At 46.0% G+C, this 18,342-nt stretch overlaps 2 protein-coding genes across 5 annotated transcripts; both read right to left on the bottom strand.

Annotated features, from left to right (window-relative positions):
- Positions 1–15: 15 nt before the first annotated feature.
- On the bottom strand, positions 16–5,185 carry actr6 (actin related protein 6). The gene is made up of 11 exons (XM_085465006.1): positions 4,968–5,185; positions 4,113–4,230; positions 3,965–4,033; positions 3,761–3,884; positions 3,458–3,593; positions 3,325–3,381; positions 2,130–2,228; positions 1,869–1,947; positions 1,542–1,713; positions 805–943; positions 16–668 (listed from the first exon to the last, which is right to left on the bottom strand). Exons 1-11 carry the CDS (start codon positions 5,033–5,035, stop codon positions 539–541), a joined length of 1,191 nt encoding a protein of 396 aa, XP_085321132.1. The 5' UTR covers positions 5,036–5,185; the 3' UTR covers positions 16–538.
- A 2,140-nt stretch (positions 5,186–7,325) lies between these two features.
- On the bottom strand, positions 7,326–17,288 carry LOC146706783 (protein FAM3C-like). Of its 4 annotated transcripts, none has more exons than XM_085465010.1 (10): positions 17,107–17,288; positions 12,637–12,675; positions 10,087–10,167; positions 9,853–9,924; positions 9,652–9,760; positions 9,504–9,562; positions 9,162–9,212; positions 9,005–9,089; positions 8,602–8,728; positions 7,326–8,171 (listed from the first exon to the last, which is right to left on the bottom strand). In XM_085465010.1, the coding sequence occupies exons 1-10, from the start codon at positions 17,159–17,161 to the stop codon at positions 8,082–8,084; spliced, it is 768 nt and encodes a 255-aa protein (XP_085321136.1). In that variant the 5' UTR covers positions 17,162–17,288; the 3' UTR covers positions 7,326–8,081. The 4 variants fall into 4 exon arrangements, with proteins under 4 accessions (XP_085321136.1, XP_085321133.1, XP_085321135.1 ...); XM_085465007.1 differs by lacking the exon at positions 17,107–17,288 and adding an exon at positions 14,336–14,518; XM_085465009.1 differs by lacking the exons at positions 12,637–12,675; positions 17,107–17,288 and adding an exon at positions 16,766–17,088.
- Between the last annotated feature and the right edge of the window lie 1,054 nt (positions 17,289–18,342).

Genomic DNA, 18,342 nt, shown 5'->3' on the forward strand with positions numbered 1-18,342 from the left:
AAAACCACTCAAAAATGAACACTGGAGTTTTTTTATTATTGTATTTAATAAATGCAAATTAAGATTTACATACAAAGAACACAAACATTAAAAATACTGTAAAAACAAACAAAAACAGTCTTCTGACCACTTACAGTTTATTCATTCAGCGATTATCTGGGACTGCTCACTCCCTTTTATTTTAAATAAAGAGCTGAAACATCACATTTATGAGCCATGACTTCGACCCTGGGCCTTTGATCTCCCGGCTGCGGGCACACCTCCGTCTCCACTGAGCCAGCAGAGGTGGAGGCAGGCGGCTGCTGCAGGTTCTCGGGGATAAACGTCAGGAACAGCAGCAGTGGTTTGAATGCCCCGAGCACGCCGTCCAAGGAGCATCCAGACCTGCAGGTTTGGGGACCCTCAGTCTCCACCCACCTGTAAACCTGCCCCACCCAGACTCCACACTTTACACACACTGTTGCCGTGGTAGCAGGACACGTGTGAAAGTGGAATAAGTCAAATCATCACTATCGATGTTTCTGCTCAGTTTGAACTCCTAAATGTCGAACTTCTCCTCGCAGATGCAGTGCCCGTTCTCCTCGTAGTCCTCCCGCATCACCACCATCTCGTCATAGTCGGGGTTATGAGCCAGCAGCTTCCCGCCCTCCCAGGCGTAACAGACGGGACTGCGAGACACAAACACAGCGTTAAAGTCTCCGTCATCGGACAGCAGCATCCGCAGGTCAGCTAACCAACCACGTTTACTCATCTCTAACGCCACTTGGTGAAGATTTTGAGGCTGTGAGGATGAGGAGCACTTACTTTGCAGGAAACACGACAGACACGGGCAGGTGGGCGGGGACCAGCGCCCGCAGCTCCGCCTCCAGCCGCTCTCTGAAGCCGGGAAACAGCGTGTTCCCTCCGGTCAGCACGACGTTCCGGTAGAAGTGCGGCTGCATCTCTGAGGACAGATTCACACGTTTACCAAAACGCTGAGCTGCTGTTCCTCACAGCGCCACCCGCAGGCCGTCTTTGAAAGTGTCAGAGTACTTTTTTATTTAACATTCAGTTTTTATTGGTCTGCAGCTTTAAAACAGAAACGAGATGAGTAGTTCATCTACACTTGATTTATTTTGGATTATGAGATTTTACGTTTACACTTTATTTTGATTCTTATTGGACAGCGACAGTGACGACGGACAGGAAGCTGAACGTCTGGTGCTTTTGATTAAATATAATTTTATATGATTACATTACTGTATAGTTAAATTCTTTTATTTATTAGCATTATTATTGAAGTTGTATCTGTCGTGTATGTGACAGGAATGTGGGAAGTGAGCAGGAGCAACATGCAGGCTGGGAATCGAACCGTCGGCTCGCTGCCAAAAGGTCTCCGTGATTAAAGTTACAGGGAAGCCGTCTCCTCGTCTCTGCTGCTATTAACTCAGAAATCAGTGACAGGCTCTGATGGGTTTTCTTCTCTACGCTCACAGAATCAGTTTCATTCATAAATCTGTGTTTCGGTGACCCCGGCACGCCGCCGTGGATCAGCCGCTGACCTTCAGGCAGCGACTCCACCGAGTGGACGATGGCCTCTGGGATTCCCATCTCCTGGATCCCGATGTCGGACGGGTGGAAGAGCATCTCGGGGACGGCGAAGCGCTCGTTGGCCAGCCTCAGGATCTGCTCTCCTGTTTTGTACTTCCCACTGAAGACCATCTCCTCACGGGGCTGGTGAGCAGAAACACCAGAGAGCCATGAATGTGTCATTCACACACACACTGAAGATGCTGCCAAAATGAGGACAAAGCCACGTGACTGGATCGCAGCGACACGTTCTCACTGACAGCGCGTTAACACGAGCTCTCCTGCTGAGGGTCTCTCACCTTGCAGAAGCCTTTCTTAATGGAGCTGAAATCTGGAAGCACGTAATCCCTCATCGCCGTGTTCTCCTCGCCCTTGGCCCTGACAAACCACAGCAGGTGTCCAGCGTTAACCAGCAGCTGCTGTGCATTTACACTCTGACACAGGGACTCACAATCCAGCTGTTAACGTAGGACTAACGTAGGATAAAACACTGAAACCCTGTCACACTGTTTAGAGTCCCAGATCAGGATATGAAGCTCAGGCTAAAGCGTGCTGCTTACTGGGCGATCTCCATGTCCTTGTAGAACTGCTGCGAGACGTAGCACACGTCCTCCTTCACCTGGTTGATCACGTGAGTCTCGTCCATCACATGCAGCTGACTGTAAAAACAAACAGGGATCATTTTACTTTTTATTTAATTCTTTAAATCTGAACGAGTGTGACGAGCTTCCTGTGTTACGGCTGCAGCTGGACCGTCATCAGCTAAGAGTCACCTGAACACTAAACACCTGTTCAGAGGAGGATTGCCGAATCAGAACCGGAGGCAGCGATGGACTCCACGAGGATCACAGAAATACAAGTTACTCAGATCTGTCCCCACTGAGGTCTGGGAGAGACCCAGACTGCCCCCCTCAGATGACAGGAAACTGTTAGGATGTTCAGGAACACCCAGGATCAAGCCTGCTGTGGACTGGAATCTGCTGGAACATCAGTCAGTGTCACTTCCACAGTGAAGCCAGTCTCACATCTCCAAGGACCAAGAAAGAAGCTCCTGCTCCAAAATCAACGAGCTCAACTGAAATCTGCCCACATGGACGAGCCAAACGGCCTCTGGAGAAAAGTTTGATGGTCAGATGAGACAAAGATGGAGCTGATTGGAGGAGCAAAGGTGAGGCTTTCAACCCTGAGAACACTGCAGCTGTGACGCATGGCGGTGGCAGCATCACGCTCTGGGCCGTGGTTCTGGAGTGATGAAGGAGGACGGACTCCAAAATCTGCAATTACACCTCAGATCAGCAGCTGGACACAGGCGGGTGTTCCAGCAGGACAATGACCCCAAACACACATCAGAGCTGGTTTTGGATAAAGCAGCTTAGCATTAAGCTGCAGAACAGAAGAGACGCACAAGTTCAACCAACCAGCATGAACTCTAGCTTGATGATAACACACACACACACACACACACACACACACACACACACACACACACACACACAAACACACGCACGCACACAAACACACGCACACGCACACACACGCACACACACGCACGCACACACACACACACACACACACACACACAGTGTGGATCAGAGAAAATTGAAAATAAATTCACACCTGTGTTTTAAAGTCATGAAGGATGTCTGTGTCTGTTCTGTGTCTGTGTCACAATTATTCCACCCGAGAAAAACAACAGTTCAATAAAAGCCCAGAGTTACTCCGGCCGAGGTGCCGGCGCCACAAAGCACGACTCACCGATAAGAGATGATCTCCTTCAGGTGATTGGTCAGCAGCTTCCCTCCCACGTTGATCCTAAAAGGAAAAACAGGCATCAGGTTGCTGCTGTTGGTGTTATCGCTGCTGCGTCTGCAGGGTCACGTCATCTAACCTGCGGATGCCCTCCTTCATTTTCCTGCTGCGGCAGTAGGGGGCGATGTGGGTGAAGGAGAACCCGGTGTCCACCACCATGCAGCAGAGCTCGGAGGGGTTTGTGTGGAAGTAGTGATGAGCACTAAGAGAGCCGGCTAGAGGAACAAGGTGGGAAATCATTCAAAGAAAGCTTCCCTGATTGCCCGAAATCAGCAGCTCAGTTTTACCGTTTTTTACAGTTTACGAGCGCCACTCTTACTAAAACGAGATGCCAGGCTTTTATTCTGAAAGTAACAGGAAATCTAACAGGATGAGGACTCACCATTGATCCTGAGTGCCGACTGGAACTGGTACTCCTCAAACAGGATCTCGTTCATGGACTCTTGAATGGAGGTGAAGTTGAAGTAGGGCTCGGTGATGACGACGCTCGTGTCTGCAAAATCCACCTGCACCCAGAAAACAGGGTCAGCCTCCACCACAGGAGGAGCTCAGTCAAACACACCACAGCGATGAGGGGTGGAGTCACCTTAAACATCTCCTTTCCAAACAGGTGGTCCCACACCTTCCTCTGGACGTCCCAGTTCACCAGGTAACCCTGAAGACACGAAGAGAAACGGTGGAAATGAGACAGTCTGACGTCAGGCCGAAGCTGCTTCACCCTTACGTGACTTCACCTTCTGGAAGGGGAGGATGTAGAAGAGCCCCGAAGGATCTTTGATCTCGTCCAGCTGGTTTGCAGTGAAGGTTTTTAACCTGGACGTCTTCGAGCGAAACTGGCAGTTTGGGATGACGCTGAGAGGGACAGAGAGAAGGTCCACGTCAGGGCCGCCCATTATTCTACCAACTACATGATTTTTTTATTCTCACACATTTGCTCATTTTTACTCTAATTTTTTAAATGTTTTTATTGCAACTGTTTCCCTTCATAAATTTGACAGTTTGTTTCATTCCACCCACCAACTTTGCAAATGTTCATTGAAACATTTTCATGTTTTTACAAATCTGCTTATCTTGTAAATGTGACCATTTTTTCTCTTAGATATGTACAAATTTATATTTTTCTCAATTCTCTCATGGATTATAGCTTTAGAAACAAAACTGTCCTTATGAAATTCAGTGTGTTGTCTTCGCCATCATGTACAGCTGTATGCAAAAGTTCGAGTAAATTCTTATTGATTTTGTTTTACGTGACGCACACTGGAAAAATAAGCCTCCCCTAAGAGTTAACTTAATAAAAAAAACCTTGAAAAAAACCCTATTATAAATGTATAACACCCTTAGCTGTTATACATTTATAAGATGACTTTGAGAGTTTATATTTGGTCGATAAAGAAGAAATAAGAAAGCGTTTTAATGAAATACATTTTATTCCTTAAACTGAGAGATTTGAAATAGAATCTGGCGTGAGGGTTTGACTTTTTTTACACAGAGGTTAGGTCGCTTAAAGTCTAAATTATTTTTACGCCTCTTCAGTTTAATTATTATTATTTTAATTAGCCGCAACGTTAGCTATCATGCTAACATCTCACCTGACTTTCTCCTGGCTGTATCCGATCTTCGCCGTGTACGCTCCGTTATCCAAAACTAATGTCGCCATTTCAGAGGCGGAACTGCTCACATTAAATGCATTTATAAACTCAGATTAATCCAGAAATAAACAAAAACAAAACGCATTTCACATTTTCAGCGAGAATCCGCCATTAGAACTTTACGAACTCCTTCGGCCAATCAAATTTGTCGTCCTCTCGGTTTGTGGCGGATGGACAGCCAATCAGATCTTCACATCTTAGCCTTTACGCTTCTTTGCAGCTCGACCAGCCAATCAGAAAGAATGATTTTGACTGTGCTTTAGAAAAGTGTTCGGGTGGAAACAGTATCTTGCTTTTGTTCCCCCTCCTTTGTTCCGTTAATTTTTAGTCTCTTTTGCCCTTCAGAGTGGAATTAAATGACATTAATCGGAAGTTATAAACAAAATAACCGCCCATATACGACTTTTCCTTTAAACTAAGTGCACTTAGTTAATTATTGTCTTTCAGCATAATGTTGATGTAATTTATTTGAATATTTACATTTCATGCCACTATGGAGGCTTGGGACACACGACACGGGAGCTCCAGTTTTTCACTCCAACTTTATTCACCTCCATACATCAACTGAGCATATCGCGCCCAAACACAACAAGAACCCCTCCTCCAAACTTGGGTGTGAGTGGAACCATGTAGTGGGTCGTCAGTCAAACCACATTTTTTTAATGTTTCTAAAATCTGCACAATCACAGAGAAAAATCTTTTTCTTCTTCTTTTGCTTTCAGCTGCTCCCTTTAGTTTTCTCAGAGGACCATCTCCTCCTGTTCCAGCATCCTCCTCCGTCACTCTGACCTTCTGCATGTCCTCCATCACTATGTCCATGAACCTTCTCTGAGGTCTTTCTCTTTTCCTCCTGCCTGCCAGCTCGATCGTCATCATTCTGTCTAATACAGGGGTTTCAAAGTCACAGCCCGTATACTGACATGAAGAAACATAATGCAGTTTGGTTTTTTTGTTAGGGAGGATTTGTTTGTTGTTGAGTGAAATGTTAAAATGAGTTTTTTAAAAAGCCAAAAATGATTGAATATGAAGCAAAATGAGCAGAGAGCACGAACATGCTGTTAGTTCAGTGACAGAGTCTCAAACTCATGTGTTTATTTGGTGGTTCAACAAAAGGCTTCAGTTAGTTAAGAGTGAGGAAAAATAAATCTGAATTCACGTTTGCGGTTTTGTCTTGTTATACAATATTTGAAATTTAAACAAAACATTTTAGAAAATATTTCTGGTTTTCTTGTTTTGTACTACTTGCACACTAAAGTGGCCGTCCAATGAGACGACAGCAGCCCACAGCTCATTTCACTTTGACACCCCTGCTCTAATATCTCCATCCTGTGCAGCCTTCCTCAGCTCTCCTCGGATGGTTGACCCGAGATATTTAAACCCCTCCCCCCGTCTCTTTCTCATTCACACACACGTCTTTCATTCCTCTTCTCTTCAGAGCACGCCTCCACCCACACAGGCTCTCCTACGCCTGCCTGACCTCACCCGTCTCAAACAGGAGGGGGCTCAGAGCTTCAACCCATCTGTCCTGCACCACCCTTCCATACCTCCAATATAAACACAGTTCCTCTCACTGAAACACACCCGAGCTGTTCACATATGTCTTTCACCCTTTGCCCACAGAGGTTAAACAAAGGATGGCGATCACACTGAACCGTCAACTTTTCACACTCCAACTGTCATGCAAACATAAAACACAACTGAAGCATAAATCACGTCTGCAGGTGCGTCGAGCCGGCAGGTAGGCGGGCACTGCCTCGCTGCTTTATGCTCCTGAATATTTAAACCATCACCTGGAGTGGATCTTTATTCTGTGCAGTAATAAAATGATTTCCTCCATTATTTCATGCAGAAAAGACAAACTGGGGACAAACAGCTTCTTCAGACTGTTAACAAACACCACACACGTTTATTGTGTTTGCATCCATAATTCTGTTGTACGCACAAAGTGCTATTCTATGGTTTCCCGAAATGAAACAAAGCAGAAAATGAGGTGCTTGATCCTGATGCTTTTTCTCCTGCTTCCATCCTCAAAATGAAACCTGTCGTCCACGTGTGAGGACAGGACGCTCTGATGACTGTGCTCAGCTTCACTCACCTTTTTACAGGTTGCTGCCGTCATGTTTGTCCCCGAGTCACATTTACTCACAAAGAGAAACAATGAACAATGAGTCTGCTGCTGCAGGATGTGACTCAAGGAAGTGTCAAATTCTCTGTTTGCCGAGGGAGCAGCGTGAAAGAGTCTGAGTTTGTTCTTCAGGTCAAGTCAACTTTATTCATATAGTACAAACCCACAGCAGCGGCCTCAAACACATTTTATTGTGCAGTAAAGATCCTACAATAAAACAGAAACCCAACAATCAGACAGCGCCCTGTGAGCAAGCACTTGGTGACAGAAGGAAGGAAAAACTCCCTTTAAACAGGAAGAAGCTTCAGGCAGAACCAGGTAACCTTCATCTAGCCTCAAAATCGTTGTCTTCCTCCGGAGTCAAAGCATCAGCATCTTCTTCATTCGGCTTCCTTTCATTTTTAATGTAAAGAAACCAACAACCACACGTGCAGACACACAGCCCGGCAACTAATTCACTTTGTAATAACCTTAAACTCAAGAAAGGACACAATAAAAATATGCACATTCAAAAAAGTCCAGAAACATCCCCAGACCTGTGTGTGATCCTGGCTGGTTGATGTCATCGTCTCTGTCAGAGTCTGTCATTCTTAAGAAATCAAAGCAACACTTAAAAGATTAACGAAGAAACAAACTGGAAGGTGCGGCCGAGCTGCTCTGGGAGGACTCGAAGATAAAACCTGGAGACTCTGGTTCCGGTGATGGTGCCTGCAGCGCTTCAGGAGAGGCTGGATGTCAGAAACCTTCAGGAGGTCTTACTGCACAGCTCACCTGGCTTCAGACAGCAGACGGAGACAGAGTCCAGCTTCCCTGAAAGCCTCACGCAGACAAGACACAGAGCAGGTGGGTTCACCTGGATTTGGTTTGCACGACTTGCTGGTCCCAGATCAGTCTCCAAATCACCGGCCGTGCGTCCGCCACCTCGCCCGTCACTCCAGGTATTTGGGGACGCAGCCCTCCAGCCCGATCATCTCGGGCCAGCCGTCGTATTTGTTGGTTGCCGAGTCGCTCTTCATGTGCTGGAAGAGAGAGAGCGAGGAGGTGAAGAGGGCGGTCTCTGACATGCTGAGCAAGGTTAGAGGCAGCACGGCGCTCTCCTCGGCTTCTACAGAGCCTTTCACGTCTGACACGTGTGCTCAGGCTGAGCCTGGTTTGTCTCGTTGTTGCTGCTATAGAGCACATCTCCTCCTAAAGGCTGGCTAAGAGCTCAGACACTTTAACAAAAAAAGAAGAAGTGGAGATCAGTTCAGGATGGTTGTGATTGGTCAGGACTCAGCCAGCATTTGGGCCACCCCTCCACTATCAGGGGAAACCTGATACCTGCTCCCTCAGGGATCACACCTGCGTCAGGACCCTGATCCCACGTGAGCATTTAATGCTTTACATGCACGAGTGCACACATTTCCACGATGAAGCCAGAGCAGGCTCGATGCCTTCAGACTAATCTACCTTCTCAAAGGTGCTCTTCCCCGTTACTCCTTTGCCACCAATAAACACCCAGTTGTCCCTGTATCCCAGCGAGTGGATGTGGGAGCTTCCCAGTTCAGCAATCAGATTCTTGAGCTCGTCGTTTAACCTGCAGAAACACACAGAGGGTGGAGCAGTGCGTTAACAGCTTCAACACGGGTGGAGGCAGCGCCTTTCACCTCAATATGAAGACAACACAGAGACTGAGCTGACAGCTGAGACAAAGCCTCAGAAACACAAACTCCACCCCTGCCTGGAAAAGCTCTGTCCCGTTTTATAAAACAGACGAACACGCTGCATTTGGTCCTCGATTACTGTGCAAGAACAAGAACCCAGAGGAGAGTCCGAGCTCCCGTCAGGAGCGATCAGAGGAGGAGACTCTTACTTTGTTGAGGGTTCGTCGTAGGACGCCATTATAACGATGGAGCCCGTCTCGATGCTCTTCAGTAGCTCAATGAACGGTTTCACATCTGCAACACAAACATGATAAAAGCTCCGCCTCCAACCACTGACACGAGTCGGCTCGGGTCGTCTTCACTCACCTCCGCTGTACGTGTCATAGTGATCCGTCTTCAGGACTTCTCCCGTTTTACCTGCCAGAGAAAAACGAAGGTATCACCTCACACGGGATCACAGCAGAACACCAGGAGAGAAGCTCCGCCCATTCATTTGATGATTGAATGCGTTTCCAAAGAAAATCTTAAGACTAATTCTTAAAAAAGTAAAGGTTTAGAAATAAGAATAAAGCAGTGAAAAGAGAAAAACGAAACACCAGAAACCGAAAGAAAAGGAGCCGTCTCGATCAATCAGCAGCTGTGGGAGCGGTGAGGCTGCACTGTGCACAAAGCGCCAGATGAAGCCCTTTGCACAGGAAGCACACTCACCGTTTAGGATAACGATGTTTATTCCTCCTCCAGCGTTGTTCAGCGCAGTTCCCAGAACCCTGAGGAGAGGCACAGTCTGCACGTTAGCACAAAGAAAGGTCTGACAGGACGCCAGAGAGACGCGCTGAGGAAAGGAGGCGGCGCCTACAGTTTGTTTTGGACGCAGATGGCCGCGGGGACGACGTTGGCGGCTCCGCTGTGGATGTAGAAACTGATCTCATGTGCAGGACACTCTCTTGGAGTACCACATACACCAGCTGAAGGGAGGACAGAAAAAGACTCATTATTATCCTCCACCTCCTCCTCTGGGTCAGCTGACGCCCCCCAATCAGCTCGAGTGACCTCTGACCTGAACGCTTGCTGGATATTTTGGCTTCGCGAGGGAAGAAATTGATGAGCTTGGGTAATTTATGCCAACCACCTGCGAGGACAGAAACAAAACGACACTCATTAGATTTACAGAAACAGGTTTTTCTTCGCTTTAATACGAATCTGAAACATCCGGCCTGAGAGCGCAGCTGAAGGTGCGACCGTCCTCGGCGCTACAGTCAGTAGATCCGTGTCGTGCTTCATGCACTCTCACCTTCAGACGAGACGTTGGACTGCTGCAGGTAGACGACGACAACGATCACACACGCGACCGCCATCAGCCACAGCACGACGCCTGAGGGAGGCACACAGTGTCGTTAGCACGCTGTGTGAGGCGGTCGCACAGCTGCAGGACAGTTTCACGCATCACAGGCATGAGAAACACGTCTGACATCCTCACACACTCGCTTTTACCTTTAACCTTTCTCTTTGTCAAACCATTTGGATTGTTTTGGAAAATGTTTCCAGTTTTTTTAGAAGTAAATAAAATCAACAACCAAACCATGAAAGTCAATAAATGATAAGAACGACTTCAAATAAATGGAAAGAAGGCAAACCGGTGACTGCGGCTGGTTTATTACAGCCACGGGAAACATGAATGTTTCAGTTTTAAATGTTTAAATCACATTAAAGTGAGCCGGACACAGGCCCACGCGCTTTGTTGTCAATTATTGCTTTGTAAATTAAACGCAATCAAATATTTGCTCAGATTATCTTGGTTAAGATGTTCGTCGTCTGCATTTCTTTGTGCGCAGGTGAGCTGCCCTGCACACACAAAGGTGAGCTGAACACCGGTCTTTCTCACAGATGTGCTCTCACTACAGGAAACATCTGCCTGCTGTGCTGAAGAGCGATCACCCGAAGTCAACTGTGGCTAAAACAGAGCTTTGTTTAAGGGTGGTGCCCCTGAAATATTAGGAAACATAGCAGCCGCACACGTGTGAAAGCCCGTCAACCTGAAGTCTGCCTGAAGCTCGTTTCTGCCAATGAAAGATAAAAACTGTTTCTGCCCTTTAGGTGATGATCTTACAAGTTTCAGAAGCTGACATGTCGGACAATATTCGGCTGTTAAGTCGAATTTCCGGTGATTATCTCAAATTTGCCGTCTGCAATCTACTGACAGCTCGAGGCGAGATTTTACACACTAAACATTTAACATTTTGGCTTCTCTCAAAATTTGACGTTGAGGCAGAAACGAGCTTCCGTGCAGTGGGAGGAACATCAGTATGGAGGAAGACTCAGACAAACAGGAAGAAGATAAAGGCTGTATCCCAATCCAGGGTCTGCAGCCTTAAAGGCCGCATTTTAAGGCCGATTACGTCACCGCGACGCCACGAAGGCTGTCCCAATTCAAAGGCTGCTCGAAATGCGGCCCTCAAATGAGTCCTTCATTTCCCTGAATTTTAAGGATGTGGCGGTGTAGACTTCATGGCCCAATATATCCCAGAACATGTCTGTGAAGGTTCTCAGTCATCCAGGTCATCGTAGTCAAAGGAGCTTGCAAAGAAAAGCGTCTGGACTTCTTTAAGTTGCTTGAAGACGTTTCACCTCTCATCCGAGAAGCTTCTTCAGTTCTAAGGTCAAATGGTGGAGAGTCCCAGATATAAACCTAGTGGGAGTTTCCCCCCACAGAGGGACAAAAGGACCCCTGATGATCCTCTAATCACCTGAGCCAAGGTGTGAAACTGGGTGTGGGTCCCAATCAGCCAGAGTTTCGGGTGTGTTCATTGTGAAACCTGGCCCCACCTTATCATGGGAATTCCTGAGGTCAGATGGCCCAGGATGTGAGTGGGCGTTAAGGCGTCTGGGAAGGGATCTCAAAACTGGATTATAGATGGCAGAGAGTTGGTGTCGTAAGCCCCGCCTCTGTTCAAAGATGGTCGCTCACAGTGGACATAGATGCTTCTTTCACTCCTCTTTCAAACCATCTGTCCTCTCTGTCCAACATGTGAACATTGGCATCCTCGAAAGAGTGACCTTTGACCTTTAGATGCAGATGGACAGTCCTTTTGTCCCTCTGTGGGGGGAAACTCCCACTAGGTTTATATCTGGGACTCTCCACCATTTGACCTTAGAACTGAAGAAGCTTCTTGGATGAGAGGTGAAACGTCTTCAAGCAACTTAAAGAAGTCCAGACGCTTTTCTTTCCAAGCTCCTTTGACAATATCCCAGAATGCATAGCGTGGCGGTGGGTGTGGATAATTTTGCCGAAAAAAAACGGCAGATGAGGGGCGGCCGAAGAGTGAACTTTAAGTACTGAATATGACGTCACTTATTTATGTGGAAATTTTTACTAACGAAAAACATTAAAACATGACTGTTGGCCACATGTCAGCAAAGTCATGTGACATTAGTGACGTTTGCACTAACTTGGTTTTAAAGCCTTTACTTTAAAATATACGCCGTCCAATAGCTGAGCTTCATCTTACAGAGAATGATCAAAGCTCATGTAGCAACGAACAAATGAACAAAAGATTTTCTCCTTCATCTCTGTCAAACACAGCTGTATGACACGTTTCCAGCTGTTAGTATCATGGTTGCTAGGCAACCTGGGCAGCGCAACGGAGGCTAGACCGCCCATTTCACAAGCCTCGCACTTCCGGCCTTAGCGGTCTTTGAGTACGCGGCCCTGGTGGACCGTTAAGGCCGCAGACCCTGAATTGGGACACAGCCAAAGAGTGAAGGACGAAGCAAATCAACGAGGAGCGTCAGAAGCGCGCGCGCACAGACACACGCGTGCAGGTGAAGACAGAAAGAAACTTACTTCCCCGGCGGGCCGCGCGCTTCATCATGCTTCGTTTCCCTGTTTGAGACAAACGGGAGGAAACTTCAGGACATGCTCGTGTTCACATTAGGGCTGGGTATCGTCACTGATTTCTAGAATCGATTCAATTCCGATTCACAAGGTCCCGAATCGATTCGATCCACGATTCGATTTAATTCGATTCGATTTAAATCTGGGAAATTTTGACAGTCAGAAGTATAATTCAGATCAGAACATTTACATATTTTTGTATCTATAAAAAGGAAGCTGACACTCGCAAGACTTTATCCAAGGTGTGAGCATCACAGCAGAGGCCTTTGTGTCAAAGTAGCTGAGGATAAAACACAGAAAAACATGAAGGTTTTCCTGGCCTGGATTTTATAAAAATATTCTGCAGTACATCAAAAACAAAAGAAAACCATTAATTAATGAACATTACCTCTGACGTTACAGCGGTTTTATTAGACACACGGCTAAGCGTTTTGCATTTTGAATAATTTTAAAAAGTTTAAATTTGTTCAGTATTGAACAGCAGAAATGAGGTTTTCTTTTCGGAAGAATGTAAAAGGGAAAAAAACAGCGGCCGACAGCCTGTAAACAACAGTAGACTTGTGCGTAACAAGCAAGCGAATAATGAAGAAAGCGAAACTGTTCGAGAGAGAGGGGGAGAGAGAGAGCTGCGCATCGCAATGGAAGCAAAACAGAGTGAATTCATGACGATGTTTATGTGAAGCGTTTGGATCTTCTTTTGCTGCTGGTTCGGTCAATATTGTTTGGAGAGAGATCAAACTAACAGCTTTAGAATCAGCGCATAAAGGGCGTGAACACAAAGCGCGGACCCGGATCAGCGAGCTGTCGGCTTTCAGCCCCGACTGTGAGAAAGGCGACATCTAACTGATTCTGATCCGCGGGTCGCGCTGTGTGTTTAAGTCTATGTGCAGAATCCCTGTACCTGCTCTCATTTACTGTTTGGTGGTTCTTGAAATTTTGTGAGATGTCACCAGAGATTCTGGCATTTCGGACAAAATTAATTTATATTAAAAAATCGATTCAGGATTTTAATGAATCGATTTTACGTTATCCAAGCCAGAATCGATTTTAATCGATGAATCGATTATAAAAACCCACCCCTAGTTCACATCCCAGCTGTGATGTTCCTGTGGGACTAAAGCTGTGGATGCGTCTCGCACACCCACCGGGACACGCCGAGCGCTCGCAAGTGTGCTGCCCGTCCGTCTTTACTTACACAGTAAATAAGCTCACTAAAGTCTGTGGAGCAACGAGCTTCTGTGTTCAAACCACCTTCATAACCGATCCGTGTAAAATCTGTCCGCGGACCTGCTGTGACTCTCAGAAATACATTTTAATGTCAGCCAGACTTCAACAGGACAAATAAAGGATCTATAAAGTCACGGCCTACTTTGGCCTACTACTTTGAGACAGGAATGCTGTTTATCGAGATGATGTCATTCTCAAGAGGAAGCATTCAGCCTATGTTTGAAATGTTTCGAGCTTCGCAGCAGTTTAAATGCTGGAAATCACAACGCCGGTTGATCTAAACGCCAGTAGATCTGGAACACCGGCCCGAGACTCCGCACCTGAGCGCGCTCCACAGAAACTGCAAACACCTGAGCAGAGCTGTCAACCCTTCAGTCAAAGACTTCATGAATGTTTGGAAACTTGCTAAAGCTAAACTTACTTGCCGGGTACACCTGCACAGGTGCTGCTAAGCTCCGTAAAGATGCGCTTTCTTCATATTTTCAGCCGAGGAAAAGAAACCAAACCACACCGCACGTTACTTGTGTGACACCCGCGCAGGTACAGCAGCTCTCGCACCTTTTTCTCTCCGTGAAAAAACCGCGCAACTCATTCCTGTCTTTAAACCCCAGGTTTGTATCCCTCCGCCCACCCGTGGAGTTCCAGTCAAGTCAAACCTGAGACTGTATCAGGGGCGGATCTAGAAGGGTGGCATGGGGTGGCAAGTGCCACCCTAAAATGATCCCTTGCCACCCCAGTTTTGCATATGACAGTGTTGTTTATTAAAGTAAGACAGCATTAACAGTTTGAGCGTAGTTACAGTCAGCAGTGAATATAAATGCTAAAACTGAATATATTGCATAGTGTCCCCCCCTGCACCAGTAACAAATGGTTCAGCCCATAGCAGGACCGGCTTTTTTCTTGTTTTCAGCAGCAAGCGATGCTCATGATCGTGCCAGAGCACATTTTGAACAACACCATGGGAATTTTGGATTTTACACAGGTGGGTGGATGTTACACTGTGGAAATGGAAGGAAGGTGAGTGTTATTAACCCTCTGTGGTCCACGGACACGCTGCACCTCCAGATCACATGACTGATGTAAGCTGACACAGCAACAAGCTGCAGCCACGCTGAGTCTCTGTTTCAGCCACATTGAAAGTTCGGACTTCAAAGTTTTTAAATTTTAATTACAGGCCAGTAAATCCAGAGTTATGATCATATATATATCAGCCACGCTTCGTTCTAAATACTGTCGTCACGTGTGTGTTTTAAGCGTTTTGTAAGGACAGCACGAAAACAGGAAAGAAAGGAAAAAAGCCACCTCTTTCTTATTGGTGGAAAAATGCACCATGTCGACCAATTAAAAAAAAGTCAACATGTGGGATTTGGTTGTTTAGGAAGAGGGAAAAGTTTGGGGAGTGACGGTAACAGGGCGAGCGAGACAGAGCGAGAGAGAGAGTTTAGATGTGGCAGATTTGTGACGTTTAGTGTGTTGTGTAGTCGTTCTGTTGTGTAGTCGTTTTGTTTAGTGTGTCAGTGAGGGCACTAATGACTGTCAGAGGCACATTTGCAACGTAAACACTGTCACTAAGTAGAAAACCAGCGGAGTGATACACCTGCTGTTGTCGGGCCTGCAGGTTTGTCCCTGTGCTCTTCTGTCTTTTGGTGGACAAACTTGTTTTTACTGGCACACATCATTTGTGGGGCATCTTATTGCCACACCTGATTGTTCTCTCATTTTAGTTTTAGTAATATTTTTAAATGGTTGTAGAAAATGAAACAAACGGTGTATTGGCTGCATTTTTAGATAAATAGTTGTTTATGTTTATAAAATGTACGTTTTATATTTGCATTTCAAGTTATAAACATTTACCCAACATGTCTGTGTTGGACATAAACAACGTAAACTCAAAGGAGTCACACATCGCCGGTTGTATTTCAGACCTCAGTGGGTTCATCCAACAAATCATGAAAAATGAGGTTTACATGTTTGTTCATGACGGTGCAGATTTCTGACATTTTGTGTAATTTAAGCTGCAACAATGTGACTGTTTTCTAACAAAAACAGTGAAACTTAAGTTAGACTTGTGTTTGTAAATGAAGCGCCCCATGTTGTGTAGCTTTCTGGAGTTTATACTTATTGGGCTACATATTTATTTATCATACAGGCTATACAGTACATAGCATCAAAACTCACATGTTTTATGTAACTAAAGTGTGTAATCATGTGGGCTACAGACAATAATTAAGTTATCGACTATATTTATATGAAAAACGTGCATACTTACTGCATTTGAATCATGTAACCACATGTAACCACCTGCATGAGTGTTTGGGGGGAAAAGGCTTTGATTTTGCCACCCTAAGAAAATTTCTCTAGATCCGCCCCTGGACTGTATATAAAAGATGGACGTCAACCGTGGGTTTGATGCCAGGAGGAAAGCTCCGTCAGTTTCAGGGACCTCGTTCAGTCAAATATGTGAAACGTATGTGTGGAACCCAGCAGCTCCAGGCTGACGCGGCGTAAAGGTGAGGGGCGTCACACCTGGCTGTTACAGCCCATCTGTTTTTACCATCGGCCTCATTTTCAGCATAAACTGCGTAACAGTGAAGCGTCTGAAACACGACTTATAATCCAAACCTGCAGGTTCCTGCTTCCTGTCCTCACACAGTAAAAACAACACTTTTTAATCAATGCTGATCTTTATTTCCTCCAGGAGACAAACGGCAAACAAAAGGCATGTTTTACGTTTTCTATAGAAAACCTGACAGTGCCACAGAGGTCACATGACCTGCAGCCTCTTTAACACTGAAAAGCTGGAGACAGAAATGTGCTTCAACGTTAGTGTGGTCGTCAGGCGGCGACTTACATTTGAGAACATCCCCGACATCAAACCCTCGATGCGCTTCAGTTTCACTTTTCAAACACGATTCAAGTCGTTATTGTTCCTCCTTCAGCAAGTTCACACAAAATGACAGAGAAAAGAGCAAAACATGAACAGAGTTTTTAAAACAATCAGAACAGCTCCGCCCCCCTCAAGCGAGGACGCTAGACTCATCAAGATAACGTCACGGTTAGTAGAAACACACGAAACACCTGCAGGCCGACAAAAGTCCTCTCATCATTAGAATGGACCTGCCTCTCTATTATTATTAACGGTAAGTTGAATGGCCTGGTTATGTAAATGACCGTGTCATGTGACAGACTGACCTCTCACCGAGCAGCAGACGCTTCCTCGTCCTGTCACACAGATGTAAACACACATTTGGTTCCTCGTCAATAACAAGTTAAGAGGCTTAAACGGCCGGCCGAATAAATCTGTGTAGATGACAGCAGCGCAGACTCAGCAGGTCGGGGTTACTCCACACATACACACGCGCACGCACGCACACACACACGCGCGCACGCACACACACGCACACACACACACACGCACACACACGCACGCACGCGCGCACACACTGGTAGTTTACTGGCTACACTGGTGTAAAACCTCCCGTGTCCACTAACCCGTCGGCACGGTCATCGTTGACCGCAGCTGTACTTATTATTTTGGCTGCTGTAACAGGAATCCAGCTTCTGATTGGTTAATTTCTGGAAGCCTGCTGAGGGCCCTGTTACGCGCCCTCTTATTTGTAACACCTGGCTTCATTTAAACAGGACATACTCGCCAAACCCGTTTTACTCACAGAGGCTTCAGTCGGCGCACGCCATGACCACAGACCTGCAGCAGCTTCGATGGCGTCTGGTGCTCGCATCTGTTTTTCATATGGAAACGACGTCCTCGGGGCAGGAAGTCGCCGTCAGGATTTAAATAAAATCAAGGCACCAACTTTACTGTCCTCTAAGTGATGAACGCCGGCGTAACGCCATGTAATCATGCAATTCAGAGTAATCTGATTACAATTTACATTTGTGTTTTTCCCATGATGAGAATCTTGTAAATATTTGTGTGCAGGCTCAGCGGTAAGTGTAGGACATGTGCAAGCGAAAAACCAAAGCAGAAAAGAGGCTGTAGGTGCAAAGATAGGATTGGTGTTTATTAGGGGTGCAACGATATTCGTATCGATATTGAACCGTTCGATACAGTGCTTTCGGTTCGGTACGCATATGTATCGAATAATACAACATTTTTAATTTATTTTATCAACTTTCCTTCTGACGATGCTGTCTGTGCCCGACGTCCCGGAGCTAGCGATTTTTCCAGTCGGGCTACAAAAATCTATCTCTGCCCTGCCCGTCGGGCTATTGTAGGAAAAATATATGTCAATGCTTTTGCATTCTTTCAGAAATGTAGCTGGGTAATTATGTCATTGGCATCGGTGAGCCACTGTCAATATGTGACATATTGAAATCGCGTTTGAATTTGCGCTTGTTTTTTTGCTTTCACTTTGCAATCGTGCGAACTGTGTATAGAGAGCGACAGCACTGATCTGTGAGTGATGA

Source organism: Copadichromis virginalis, linkage group LG7 (assembly GCF_057382275.1).
Source record: "Copadichromis virginalis isolate Kocher_CV1m ecotype Utaka linkage group LG7, C_Virginalis_male_GT1.1, whole genome shotgun sequence".
NCBI lineage: Eukaryota > Metazoa > Chordata > Actinopteri > Cichliformes > Cichlidae > Copadichromis > Copadichromis virginalis.